The 14166-nt window shown below is 36.0% G+C and overlaps 6 protein-coding genes and 4 pseudogenes across 10 annotated transcripts, besides 1 other annotated feature; 3 read left to right on the plus strand and 7 right to left on the minus strand.

Moving 5' to 3' along the window:
* Nucleotides 1-10107: part of a mobile genetic element that runs on past the window's edge.
* TVAGG3_0440940 (HNH endonuclease family) lies at nucleotides 547-1236 on the plus strand (the record flags this gene model as incomplete). Its single annotated transcript, XM_051234205.1, has 1 exon — nucleotides 547-1236. One exon carries the CDS (start codon nucleotides 547-549, stop codon nucleotides 1234-1236), a length of 690 nt encoding a protein of 229 aa, XP_051103935.1.
* On the minus strand, nucleotides 1286-1549 carry TVAGG3_0440950 (uncharacterized protein; the record flags this gene model as incomplete). Its single annotated transcript, XM_051234206.1, has 1 exon — nucleotides 1286-1549. One exon carries the CDS (start codon nucleotides 1547-1549, stop codon nucleotides 1286-1288), a length of 264 nt encoding a protein of 87 aa, XP_051103936.1.
* Nucleotides 2625-3746, minus strand: TVAGG3_0440960 (annotated as a pseudogene). The gene has a single exon. A coding segment is annotated over exon 1 (1122 nt).
* Nucleotides 3920-4503, minus strand: TVAGG3_0440970 (annotated as a pseudogene). Its single transcript has one exon. A coding segment is annotated over exon 1 (584 nt).
* Nucleotides 4694-5095, minus strand: TVAGG3_0440980 (uncharacterized protein; the record flags this gene model as incomplete). Its single annotated transcript, XM_051234207.1, has 1 exon — nucleotides 4694-5095. The coding sequence occupies one exon, from the start codon at nucleotides 5093-5095 to the stop codon at nucleotides 4694-4696; it is 402 nt and encodes a 133-aa protein (XP_051103937.1).
* TVAGG3_0440990 lies at nucleotides 6298-7344 on the minus strand (annotated as a pseudogene). Its single transcript has one exon. A coding segment is annotated over exon 1 (1047 nt).
* TVAGG3_0441000 (uncharacterized protein) lies at nucleotides 7627-8211 on the plus strand (the record flags this gene model as incomplete). The annotated part of the gene is made up of 1 exon (XM_051234208.1): nucleotides 7627-8211. The coding sequence occupies one exon, from the start codon at nucleotides 7627-7629 to the stop codon at nucleotides 8209-8211; it is 585 nt and encodes a 194-aa protein (XP_051103938.1).
* TVAGG3_0441010 (serine threonine-protein phosphatase family) lies at nucleotides 8215-8457 on the minus strand (the record flags this gene model as incomplete). Its single annotated transcript, XM_051234209.1, has 1 exon — nucleotides 8215-8457. The coding sequence occupies one exon, from the start codon at nucleotides 8455-8457 to the stop codon at nucleotides 8215-8217; it is 243 nt and encodes an 80-aa protein (XP_051103939.1).
* A 2255-nt stretch (nucleotides 10108-12362) lies between the features above and the next one.
* TVAGG3_0441020 (SLEI family protein family) lies at nucleotides 12363-12827 on the plus strand (the record flags this gene model as incomplete). The annotated part of the gene is made up of 1 exon (XM_001290480.2): nucleotides 12363-12827. One exon carries the CDS (start codon nucleotides 12363-12365, stop codon nucleotides 12825-12827), a length of 465 nt encoding a protein of 154 aa, XP_001290481.2.
* A 413-nt stretch (nucleotides 12828-13240) lies between these two features.
* On the minus strand, nucleotides 13241-14166 carry TVAGG3_0441030 (annotated as a pseudogene). Its single transcript has one exon. A coding segment is annotated over exon 1 (926 nt).

Below are 14166 nucleotides of genomic sequence, written 5' to 3' on the forward strand. Positions count from 1 at the left end.
GGTGTTGAGAACGACATAGACGGCGAACTTGAAGGAGCTCAAACCACAATTGCAACCAAAATTGCACAAGTCAAGAAAGATAGCTCCACTTAAAGCTACCAAAGCTACTCTTGACCTCATGGATACTTACCGTTTAGAAGTAAAGAGTGGAATAAGACAATTAAAATTAAAACTTCTAAACTACGAAGCTATACTCCAAAAGTTAGCAGAAATGAGAAGACTTTACCAGAGCTACTTACATGTAAGGGACTTACCTTCAAGCAGTCCGACCAAAGATGAATTTTCTGACATTGTCCCAATTTTGTCCGAAAGTCAGCTCAGATGTTTTGAACTGCTCCCAACATATCCAGAATATGAACGTTTGCCTGAACTCTTCCGCAATCTCAAAAAACGTTTTTTGGTTCTCATGTTCGAAACTTTTATCGGAAGAGACAACAAACGTTCAGAAGAAGAACAAGATATTATTTTAAACTTGTTGTATGACTTAACCGTCATAACAAGCTTTTTGAAGTAAAACCGTCATTCTCAAACCACTTCATTTTTTCGATGTCCGAACAAGCACCGAAGCCGAACACAATGGCAGATGTCCTTTCAATGTTGCCAGACAAGCGCCCAGTTCAAATTCAAATTTTGAATTTGAAAGCTCATCTGACAAACACCGTTAAGACTCTCCAAAGTAGTCTTATGGAAGAGATGAAGGGACTTAAAGGTGAGTTCCTCATGAACCAAGCTTCCAATGAGAAAGTCCTGAACGATTTGACGGAAACCTTGCGCATTTACGCGAGAGAGAACCGAGACCTTGCCAGACTCATCTACCGTTTCTTCGAAGAGATAGATGCCATCTGGAAGGTACTCGGAAAGGACAGAACCTCCAACACCGTAATTCGTGAGTACCAAATTGAAGAAGGTATTATCAAAGAAGAGGAAGAAGAGGAAGAAGAAGAAGAAGAGAAACACGAAGAAAAGGAAGTTTGGGCAACCCTTGTTGCCGATGACGCTTACGAAATTTCCCAACCCTACCCATACCAAATCCGCAACAAGGAGACAGGCAAGGTTCTTACCCCAGTCCTCAACAACTTGGGACACTTGAACCTTAACCTTCGGAATCGCGGTTCAATCTCCATGGGCAAGCTTGTCGCAATTCAATGGGTTCCAAATCCAGACAAGAAGACGAGGGTCAGACACATTGACGGTGACAAGCTCAACAACCGTAAGGAGAACCTCGAGTGGTTCTAAGAGTAAAAAAATTTTATTTTAGGGGGAAACCCCAAGTAAATTTAAGTTTTTATTTAGATAAGTAGCTTAAATTAAGGGTAATTTGCAAAATTAGTTCCCGACCTTTGAATTGGGCTCTTTCGTTATCCCAGTTGCGTAGGAGGTCGTCCCAGAGGAGTTGGTAGAATTGCCAATCCAAGGACGATTTGTCCTCCCAGGCATTGAGGATGTACTGCTCGTAGAGTTTCATGACCTCTGCCTTGCACCAGACACCCTCTCCCTTGGAAAGTAAGGCTTCTTCGAAGTGCTCGAATGCGATTGGCTGCGGGACCATCCGAAATGACACTTTTTGTCCGTTTGGTCAATGTTCGTGTCTCGTGCCATAGTCGACGAAAATACAGACAAACAGGTTATATATGAGTTTGAGACCAAGAATGGTGTAACTCGACCTGTCCGATTCAAAGACTCCGAGGGCGACCATGAAATTAAACGGAAATTAGCTAGGAAGGAATATAAAAATTTTTTATTTCATGCAATGTTTTATTTCTGTGCCGTCTTCAAGTATGCCCCAGTACTTACGCTTGGAGAGGACATGAACTTCGGTGAAAATTTTGTCCAATTTGAATTGACCCATCTTTTCACCGACTAAACCCATTTCAATGAGTTTGTTATAGCCTTCTTTGTTCGTCATGAGTGCGTCGATGTTCTCATAGTAAACCACAACTTTGGATTTGACTTCGGAGAAGAATTTGTTGTAGTTGTCAAGGACTGCCTTTGCGAACTGAGGGTAAGACCAATGTTCGACAATAGGTTTTAATGTGGTTACTAAGCCACTTTGACCTTGAGTGAATTCGTACTTCAAAACAAAAGGAGAAAACCTTTCAACAAAGTTGTCGACCTTCTCATAATGTTTACTCTTCATCTCTTGAGGTTTCTTAATGGAATATCCCCATGTCGAATTCATAAGCAATTTGAGTGTCATTGCAAGTTTGGGGTTTGAAGCTTTCCTAATATCATACAGTTGTTGTATGACTTTTCCAACTGTATAGTTCCTTCCCGGGAACTCACCATCTTCGTTTGGAATTCCAGTCGGAATATATTGGACAAACCTCATGTACGCAGCGTTAAGGTCGACATAGTATATCTTTTCGTATGAGTCGAACTTGTCGCATCCAATCGGACCAGTTTGTGGAAATTCAAGTGAGTCTCTTATCTTTTGAGAAACTTCTCCTGTTATCTCATAAACATCGTCAAAGCAACCTGTTTCATATAAAATCTTCTGACCTAACTCTGATGCTCTCCAATACAATTTGACGTCGATTGGATGTCTCAATGGAAGTTTGTTTATAGCATCTTGAAGTTCTTGCAACCTCATTGGAAGTTCTTCTGGTTCAGGTTGGTATCCGAACAATCCAACTCCTTTTGGAGCTGTGTACTTCTTTTGTGCTATAACTTTGTCTGGAACAACTTTTGGTCTTACTAACAATGAAAAGTTTGTTTCGTCTTTTGGTACAAAAGTTTCTGTCAGCTTGTCATCTGGAATTGGTTCCAACAAGCCTTTCTCGAAAAGAATGTTTACAGCTCTGACAATGTTGCACTTGCCTTTTCCGAACAATGGGTTTGTAAGACTTTCGTTCAACATGAAGTGGTTGTGGACAATTGCAATCTTCAACCATGGTAAATTGAACTCAACAACATAGTCGTCATGTGAAGAACCTTTAGCTGTAGGTATGTTGACTCGGATATTGACATTTGCCAACGGTGCAATTTTTGCCAATTGACCTCTGAGAATGTACCTTGTCTTCACACATGACTCAAGATACTTCATCTTCTCATCTGTAACAAGACCAGAGTTCCTGAGACATGTAAGAATACAAGGTTCATTGACAATTGTTTCAATTGAATTGTAAATTCCATACCTTGTCAAGTCAATGTCAGACTTATTTATGAAGGGAAGTATCCAGCATGTTGTCTGACTGCTTGAGGGTTAGGTTGGTACCATTCGAACTTGACACTTGCAATTCCTTCAATTGCATTCAAAATGTCTGAGTCGGAGTCAAACATTTGTTCTCTCTTTGTAGTCTTGAAAGCGTCAAGAAGTTGTGCGGCTGTTGTGACATTGCCATGTGCATAGTAAATGTGACCGTCCAAATCTGTTATGGTTAGTCTGAGATTGTATCCTTTCTTATTTCCGTCTTGTATGGCAGCAAGTACACCCATGAAGCCTTCTTTGTTCTTTCCTTCGTCAAAGTTTACTGTAAAGGTTCGACCAGATGTAATTTGACTTCTAACTTCACGATACTTCTCATATGCATATCTTGTTCTTTCCATGGGAGCATGTTTGTCTTCACCTTTTCCTTTTTTCCTTCTCAAAGGATACAATTGTTCGTCATGTTTCCAATAGAATCTGGCAAAGCCGTCGTGTCCTTCAACTTGCGGTTCAGAAACATCGAAAGGCATGTCCATAAGACGTTCTTCTTCTAACCTCTCTAGTCTGTTTGGATAATTTGCGCGTGCTGTTTCCAATCCATTTCGTAGCGAAGACCAGACAATTTGTCATAGACTTTTATGGGTCTTCCCTTCCTATATTTAAAATTCTTCGAAACTTTCCAACCATATCTTTCTAACTCTGCTTTTATTCTAGCAGATTTTCTATCCATTCTATATGGGGGCATTTTTATAAAAATAAAAAAAATTTTTTTCTTTACTTTACATAACCACCTGCTGCCATAAGTCTTTGACGCCAACCCATACCAGCTAATGAAGGTTGACTTGGTTTAGTTTGAAACTAAACTTTGGTTTTGGTTTATCTTCAGTTTTTGGTTTCTCTTCTTCTATCGGTTTTTCGTCACTTTTCGGTTCCTCTGACTTTACCTCACTTGCAGGAACAGTTGTGTCGTCAACATCTTCATAAATATCATATGCCATTTGTTTTTGTTTTCCTTTCAACTTTTTGTGTTTGTTGTAAAGTTTAGAATATTTCGACTCTAAGTCAATGAGATGTTCTATAATGAACTGTTGGTCAGTGAAGTAAACTTTTCCATCTGTTGTCTCGAAAGCTCCTTCAGACTTCAATATTTTATTTGTGAGAGTCTGTTTCTTTTTTGAGATACTAGCCGTTCCATTTCTATGAAAAGTGACTTTATAGTTAGGGTTTGTATTTCCAGACCTGGCACTTTCTATTATTGAATTTTTCTCTTCATCTGTAAGTTCTTTGACAGGTTTTGACAATGGTTCTGAACTTTTTGTTTGTGGTGTCAAATCTACCGTTTCAACTTCTTCGGTCATTTCATCTCAGTAAAAAATTTTAGTTTGGTTTGTTTTCAACTGGTTTTTAGGTTTTTTAAGTCGGTCTAAAACTTCCTGAGGTATAGGAAGAACTTGACAAACACGTGGTGTAACTGCTGGAAGCCGACAAATCCATCTTGAACCCATTTGTCTCAATGCTGTATTGTTCATTTCATCTCAGTAAAAAACTTTACATTCCCCACGTTTGAGGCGGTTGCGGTTGGTTATTGTTTACCCACTGTTGTGCATGGTTATATCCTCTGTTAAAGAATCTTTCACCTTGGTCCATATAGTGTCCTGCTTGGTTATAGTAGTCATTTGCTTTGTTATAATAGTTTCCTGCTTGTCTTCCTACATTGTCCATCCATCCTTGAACTTTTCCTCTTGTTTCAGGATTTGGAATAAGATTTGCTGCATCTCGTGCTACATCCCAACCTTTCTGTACAGTTTGTATAATAGGTTGTGCTTTCTCTTTAAGTATACCTAATGTACTCAAAATCTTCCTTCCAACTCCAAATACACCTCTGGCTATTGTTCCCACTGCGGGCAAAAATCTGGATGCAACTCCTGCTAATGCGCCAAATAAACCCATTTCTTATGGTTAAAAAATGACGAATCCAAACAAGGACCCCTATGTTTCTAAAGCGACAAAGAAAGCACTCATGATAAAAATCTTTAGTTCAACACCAAATGCTTGGTTTATGGATATCTTGGAAAACATTCCGAGGTATAGAGAAGATGGACCACCATACTGGCTAATATTTGTCGGTCAAAACACAAGATACTGTGAAGCCATACCATTACAGTCCAAAAATATTTTAGATGTGAAAACTGCTTTGACAATATTCGTTGACAAATACCATCCAACAAAACTGACATCTGACTGTGAAAGTTCTTTCAAATCAGATGATTAAAAAACTATCTGCGTTCAAAAAATGTAAACCAATATTTCATTGTCGACCAAAACCATTCTGCTCTTGGTGTCATTGACAGTTGTATAAAAATCTTAAGAGACTTAAACCAACCACAAGGTGGTGAAGCAAATGAAATGTCATATGACGACAAATATAGACACTTCTCCATGGCAAAGATGAGACAAGTTTTAAATATTTACAATAGCCGTAAACAAAAAGGTTTGGGAAACCACTCCCCCGAAGAAATGAAAAACAACCCTGACTTAGAGAAAGACTATATATTTAATATTTAGTCAAAAGAGACAAACAAGAAAGAATGCCAGGCTTCAAACTTAAGAAAGGTGACAAAGTAAAAATAGAAATACCTAAACGCGACCCATATGAAAATACTATTGACTATGACAACAATGGGAACTCGACAGGTACTCACATTCGTGTTCGTAAAAATAGAAGAAAGTATACAAGAGAATATTATGAAGTTTTAGGCAAACATGGCAAAATGTACAGACTGCAAGCAGAAGATAAAACTACTATTGTCAGACCTCGTTTCAAACTTGTCAAAGTTCAAGGTGGTATACTTTCAAAGACAGTTCCTAACAAATATAAGACAACTCCTGACGAATATGCTAAAGAAGTTGAAAATGACGACTAAGCAATTCTATACCATGCGTAAACTGTCATGTAAGGTGGCATGTAGTCTTTACTTTGTCCCGTTGTTTGCGTATACCCTGAAACGCGATGTGTATGGTTTCCATCTCCCTGTGTCACCCAGAAACAATTTATAGCAAACTGAACGTGTCTTTAACATCATATCCTTTACCTTTTTTCATTGCTGACCAATCCCAAAATCTATGCTTATGCCAACCTGCTTGAGATGTACTTAAATCTATGTAGTGACTGTGCGCAGGTAAATTTTCACCTGAAATCGTTTTACTTCCACCTGTTTCCTTTGAAGAGTTTGCACAATACAAAAACCTGTCGACTATTTGAGTCCAAGTTCCGAGACCAAGTACTACTTCTGGTCTGGTAGAGTTCATTGACGTGTAAATAGAACCTATAGGATATATGTTTGAAGTATTTCTGTCTTTAACGTTTGAAGCTCTGTTTTGTCAGCTTTTTTATCTAACTCATCGTTAACATATGTTTTGTCAGCTTTTTTATCTAACTCATCGTTAACATATGTTTTGTCAGCTTTCTTATATAAATCTTGAGCAGTGAATTTAACATTGTTTTCATCCTCCATGACATAGACATTTCTACATCTAGTGTATTTCATCGTCGTTATGTCTTCATCCGATGTTAAACCTTGTGGAAAGTTAGGAGGTTTCCAATTTAATACATCCCCACCAGTTCCATCAGGTTCTTCAACCGTTCCTGCAATATTTTCTATACCAACAGTTGCGAAGAAATCGTGTGTATGTCCAACGGCACTTTTACTGTTTAAGGTTTCTTGTAAGTCTGTTATTTCAGATATAGAATGTGTATGAGTCTTTTTAGAATATTCGTTTTCAGCTCTTGTCACTTCACTTGACATTTTATTGTCAACATATGTTTTGTCTGCTAGTTCAGGATGAGTATGTTCTTTTGTTGCATAAGCATTGTTAGCTCTTTCTTCTTCTTTTGCTATTGCATCGTCTACATATTCTTTGTCAGCTTTGTTGTCAACATCCGTTTTCAAAAGAAGTTCATTTATAGGTTTCTCGTTTAAAGTTCCTTTTGTTGGATTTATACAGACAGTATGGTTCTTATTGTCTTGAAACAGAAACTCATCTGTCATTGGGTTTAATGTCAGTTTTAAGTTTCCTTCTTTCAATGACTCAGATATCTTAGAATAGTTTGAAAAGTTTGTTGTGTTCTTATTTAGAGCTTGCATAATGAGTTGTCGGTTGTGTTGTATTTCTCTCATAGACGCTGTTTCATTTGACATTTTTATTCTAGATAAAATATGCTTCCAATAGAAAAAGAAAATTCAAGAGTTGCTACAACTAAACCATTAGATGAACTTTTTACTAATGTCGGTCAAAAGTTTGAGACAGAGACCGTAAAGCATGAAGGCTATCGTTTTGACTACCCATTAAGATGGCTAAGAGACCCATCTGTCACAAAAGCTATTGGCTTTCGTAGAATGAAGTTTGTATCTGTAGAAGATAAAAGTTTTCCATTTATTGTAAGGTTTCATATAGATTATATATCTGAAGGGAAACGAAAAATGTGGGAAGAAATTGAGCTAATACAAGTTGACCTTTCATCTTCTCTACAGACTGCGTTAAAAAATATAGAAGATAAAATAAATTCATGTTATGCAAAATATGCTGATGAATATGCAAATACCGAGAGCACACTTTATGTGAGAATTGTATATGACAAACAAAATTCACAAGTGTCATTTCAAATCTACGAAGACAATCCAAAGAAAGACGAACAAATATATACAGAATTCACTGCAATGTCATGGTATTATTTGCAAAGAATGTTAAATCAGAAAGTCGAACTTCCTTTAGCAAATATTTACAGTCGATATGCAAGAGATGAACCATATTTATTTAAAGATGTTTTCGACCCAGCTGCTATTATTGTTCATGCTTCATTTTCTGGCGCCCAAAACTCTTTTTTATGCTTGGCAAATGACTTTTACGAAAAACCTACAAAGTTATACGAACCACCAAGTGGAAGTATTTCAGACTTTCAAGTATGGTTTACTACAGATGGAAGAAAAAGAATAATTCCATTATACCATGCGTTTTACTTAGAACTTAGTTTCATATACAACTACTATCGAACGGTAAAAATATAATTTTTAATACGGTTGAGGTGTTGGATTTGGTTGCCAACTAGACTGTGGTGCAGGTTCAGGCTGTTGTATAACAGGAGCTTGTTCTTCTGGTTCAGGGTCTTTAGGTATAATACCAACAAACTGACCTACTCTTTTACCAATATTTTTGACTCCGTTCCAAATTCCTCTTCCTACGGTTTTTATTCCATTCCATATACCTCTTCCAACATTTCGAAAGAAGTTTCCTATCTTACTGAAGAAACCCATTTTACTATATGTAAAAATCTAATGTCCGCCTAGTCTCTTACGTTTCCTGTTGAGTTCCATAGCATTCTTTAACTGGAGCTCATACATTCTGTTTCTCCTCTGGTAGAAAAACATATTCTGGGTCAACTCCTGTGTTCGCGTCATCTGCATAAAGTTGTTTATATCCCACTTCAGGGTTTGTATAAAACTCTTTCCATCTCATATTTGCATACCATGGTGGCAAACCTAACGCAGCGTCATTTGACATGGCAGTTTGCATTTGTACATCTGTTGGCACTTGACCATAGTTTGCCATTGCAGTTTGTATTCTAACTTCATTTGGAATATTCTCTGGGTTTGGTTGTCCAGGTTGCTGTGCATTCGCTAAGTTCTGTGCGTCCATTTAATATTAGATAAAAATATCTCTTACGAGTACATATGCTGAACATTTGCTGGTATTGGTTCATCTTCATATTCTCTGTACCTTTCTGCCACGTCAAATAAGTAAATGACACAATGGAAAAAACCTAAAACAAGTAGTCCTATTTCAAACCACATTTACTTACAATAAAATTTCTTTGTTGTGACACTTTCTCCAGTTTATAGGACCTCTCTCATATTCTATCTTATCGTATCTAAACTCATAGTCATGTATGTCCTCTAACCATCTCATGACACTTTCCAAACCACTTTTATCGGATGTAAAGTAAAAGCATGGATGGTTATGTAAAACGTCTAAAGTTTCTAAAGAGTCTCTCAAAGTCCAGTCTACTTGGTATTGAAAATCCCATGTGTTATAGAACGGCGGGTCCACTATAAAGAAAACATTTTCCTTGTCTTTATATTTTTCATACAACTCTGTCCAATGACATCTCACAAACTCTATACCCTCAATATATTTTTCTATGTTCTCTTTGAAAACATTTGTATAGTTAAGATATAAAACTTTTGACATAAGTGTTTCAATGTCATGAACTCTTATAGCACCACTATATAATAGTCTAGCAGATATACTATCCCAGTCAATATACTCTGCCTTTTTCAAAACCTCTCTGACAGTATTTTTCTTATCTAATGGTATACGTTCCATCTTACCTATAGGTATCTTTCTTTTAACTCTTTCAATATTTGTTTGTGTCTGGTATATGTTTGAGACGGTTCATATAGTTGTCGAAGTCATTGCATATAATCTTTGAGTCAGGAAATATTGTATGGCACAAATGAGATATATAGAAACTTCCACCGAACAAGTCTACAAATGTTAGACCATTCGGTAGTTTCTTAAGTTCTCTCAATAGAATATCTTTACATCTACTCTTATTTCCAAAGAAGGGTAACGGTGGTTTTGTAAAATTCATTTTATATACAATAAAAATGTTTTTTCCTGAAAAGTGACAGAAAAGTGACAAAACATGTACGAAGAAGTCTTGAAAATTCAAGAGGGTAGAAAAGAGGTTAGAAAAGAGGTTATATCTAACCTTCTACCCTAAACATTATTTTTGTCTGATTTTACGAAGAAGTCTTGACAAAACATGAAAACATATATAATTTGTGAAAAGCTCCTGGAAGACCCGTATATAAGAACTTCATTTATACTAAACATCTTCAGGGCTAGAAGGCACGAAGTGCCTGGAAGCCCCATTCCTTTTTTTTTTTTTTTTTTTTTTTTTTCACAACCCATCCTATCCTACTACTATTACAATATTTGATGAAGGTTTCATTTCAATACGATGAAATACCAAAACTCATCACATTAAAGTAAGGATGTCAATTCGGAAAATTGTTTTCATTTTAGGAGAATATAATTTTCCTTTTGGAAAATTTAAAAAGTGAGACGCGCAGGATTCGAACTTTTTTAAAAGTTGATTTAAATATATTCTAGTGTGGATTCTAAGGATAATATCATATTTAAAATAAGAATATACTAGTTTAGGTGGTATAATTTTTTTCGATAAATTTGAGAGTATGTACGTTTAGGGCATCAAAAGTGTCAATTCGCTCAGCGAAAGCTGAGCTAGCTTTGTTCTCGAAAGAATAGGGAAGGAGTGAAAGAGAGTGATACAGATGTTGACACATTCATATCATTTCAACAAATTTTGATCAAATTGAAATTCAATGAAATTCAATTCACTTCATATCCTTCAGTCAGTACATTGACATCCTTCTACATCACAATGATAACTCGTGCATCAATAGTTCTACAACTAACTCAGAAAAAACAAGATTTTTACTTCAGCTTACAGCTTTTAAAAAGTTTCGATGATAAAAATCACTCTACTCTTGTTTATCGATATGTTGTGATAGTAGGTAAACGTATTCTTATCGATATTAATAAAAATTTTTTACGAAAATCTGAACCAATTACAGAGTTATTCATAAAGTTTATGATAACTGTAATTACTTCATCTTTGTTAATATTTGAATAAACAATTTAATTTGCATAATTTTTTTTAGTTGAAAGACAGGAAACTTAGTTGAGTTTGTATTATTTTTATCGTTCAATTCATTGTATCAGTGAGTGATCCAGATATTTAAGATATTTACAAAAAATTTATTAATTTGATTAACAAATTTTAATCTAAATAGCAAAATTCTATTTGATAGCTGTAAGCAAATAATAATTTCTATTTCAACCAAAATCAATTATTTTCATCTAAACGTATAAAATTGTCAATTTTATGAGAATAAATTTAAAATCTCATGAAATATAAAGGAGAGTAATATTTTTCAATTTTCTTTTTTTCTTTCTCTCAAATATTTTCTATTGGGAATTTTCTTGTTATCAAAAAATAATTTTAATATTTGTTTATTTCATTACATACAATAAAATTTTAAAAACTCTATTCTTCACAAGAAAATTTTTTCCTTCATATGAAGAAACATTTTGTTCTCCATTTGATGCTGAGTCTAAATCTCGATTTTTGAATTTTCTTCTTTCCAAATTTCTTTTTTCCAAATTAGAAGTTTAATTCAAATTTTCAATAGTTTATATACCGTACCTTGAATAACCGGCGAACCATTCAATTGGTCATAGACCAATTTGAGATACCCTTTTCAGAGGAATCTAAAATGTTGTTTATATGGTTATTTATATATTATTTAATCATTTTCTTAAATAAAAATCATAAGTTCTCAATTTTTCTTCATAACGATTCTTATAAATTTTAATGTTTTTACTATGAGTGCTAAATATTATTAATTACTAAATGATTTTAAAAAGAATAAACATGTTTTTACTTTGTACGTTAACATACGTTAATATCACTTCGGCTATGGATAGAGGCCAACAGCGCCTTATTAATGAGAAAAACATTAGCCTCTTATCAATGAGATGGAAGTGTATTCGTGGATTACAATTGTGAATTCAGATACACTTCCATCTCAAAAAATGCAATCAAATTTGTATTGAATTGCATTTTTTGAATACATGCTATTGGCAGTTGGGTTTTTAGTGCATTTATATTATATTGGTACTAAGGCTTTGGAAAATTTACAAAATAAATTTAATATTTTTGTAAATTTATCGGTTCTTACGCTTTTGGAAGGAGGATGGTATTTTGGAGCATTTTATTATATATTGGTACTAAGGCTTTTGGAAATTTACAAAATAAATTTAATTTTGTAAATGTTATCGGTTCTTACGCTTTTGGAAGGAGGGATGTATTTTTGGAGCATTTTATATTACATTGGTACTAAGGCTTTTGGAAAATTTACAAAATAAATTATAATTTTGTAAATGTTATCGGTTCTTACGCTTTTGGAAGGAGGGATGGTAATTTTTGGAGCATTTATATTACATTGGTACTAAGGCTTTTGGAAAATTTACAAAATAAATTTAATATTTTGTAAATGTTATCGGTTCTTACGCTTCCTCTCTTCATCAAGATGCTTCCTCTCTTCATCAAGATGCTTCCTCTCTTCATCAGATGCTTCCTCTCTTCAACAAAGTGATTCCTCTCTTCTTCAAAGTACTTCCTCTCTTGATCAAGATGCTTCCTCACTCCATCATGCAGCTTCCTCTCTTCATCAAGATGCTTCCTCTCTTCATCAAAGTACTTCCTCTCTTGATCAAGATGCTTCCTCTCTTCTTCAAAGTGCTTCCTCTCTTCTTCAAGATGCTTCCTCTCTTCTTCAAAGTACTTCCTCTCTTGATCAAGGTGCTTCCTCTCTTCATCATGCAGCTTCCTCTCTTGATCAAGGTGCTTCCTCTCTTCATCATGCAGCTTCCTCTCTTCTTCAAGATGCTTCCTCTCTTCATCATGCAGCTTCCTCTCTTCTTAAAAGTACTTCCTCTCTTCATCAAGATGCTTCCTCTCTTCATCAAGATGTTCCTCTCTTCATCATGCAGCTTCCTCTCTTCTTCAAAGTGCTTCCTCTCTTCAACAAAGTGATTCCTCTCTTCTTCAAAGTGCTTCCTCTCTTCTTCAAAGTGCTTCCTCTCTTCTTCAAAGTACTTCCTCTCTTCTTCAAAGTACTTCCTCTCTTGATCAAGGTGCTTCCTCTCTTCTTCAAAGTACTTCCTCTCTTGATCAAGATGCTTCCTCTCTTTATCAAGTGCTTCCTCTCTTCATCAAGATGCTTCCTCTCTTCATCATGCAGCTTCCTCTCTTCTTCAAAGTGCTTCCTCTCTTCAACAAAGTGATTCCTCTCTTCTTCAAAGTGCTTCCTCTCTTCTTCAAAGTACTTCCTCTCTTCTTCAAAGTATTCCTCTCTTGATCAAGATACAGCTTCCTCTCTTGATCAAGGTGCTTCCTCTCTTCTTCAAAGTACTCTCCTCTCTTGATCAAGATGCTTCCTCTCTTTATCAATGCTTCCTCTCTTCATCAAGATGCTTCCTCTCTTCATCATGCAGCTTCCTCTCTTCTTCAAAGTGCTTCCTCTCTTCAACAAAGTGATTCCTCTCTTCTTCAAAGTACTTCCTCTCTTCATCATGCAGCTTCCTCTCTTCTTCAAAGTGCTTCCTCTCTTCAACAAAGTGCTTCCTCTCTTCTTCAAAGTGCTTCCTCTCTTCATCAAGATGCTTCCTCTCTTCTTCAAAGTACTTCCTCTCTTGATCAAGATGCTTCCTCTCTTTATCAAGGTGCTTCCTCTCTTCATCAAGATGCTTCCTCTCTTCATCATGCAGCTTCCTCTCTTCTTCAAAGTGCTTCCTCTCTTCAACAAAGTGCTTCCTCTCTTCTTCAAAGTACTTCCTCTCTTGATCAAGGTGCTTCCTCTCTTCATCAAGATGCTTCCTCTCTTCATCAATTCCTCTTCACCCTGGAGCTCCTCAGCTTTATATCATTTTAATTGGATTTTTTGAAATCCACCTGCAGTAGGATAAAGGAGATGTAACTCACGACTAAGAACCTGCCATATGCGCCATTCAGGCCAAAACAGATTGCATAGCCACAAACAGATTGAAATACCAATCCTGTTGCTGCATGGGCGTCCATATTCCATTTGGAAGACTTGCATCATCACATTTGGATCTGTAAGGACTTTGTCGTTGACAAAATTGGGCCTTGCAGGAGGAACTCCATTTGCTACAATGTATCTGGAAGCAAGAGGTTTGTTCATATCCAATGGATAGATTACTGTTGCTTTAAAAGCATTTTCGATGTTTGTAGCTGTGCAAGACACACTACATGCATCAAGGAAGCTGCGAACCATGATATAGCGCAGTTCTCTGGCGTTCCATACATAATTGATCACCATATGCCCTTGCTGATCGTACCGGATAGTCGCCAT

The sequence above is a fragment of the Trichomonas vaginalis genome, chromosome V (assembly GCF_026262505.1).
Source record: "Trichomonas vaginalis G3 chromosome V, whole genome shotgun sequence".
In the NCBI taxonomy this organism is placed as follows: domain Eukaryota; phylum Parabasalia; order Trichomonadida; family Trichomonadidae; genus Trichomonas; species Trichomonas vaginalis.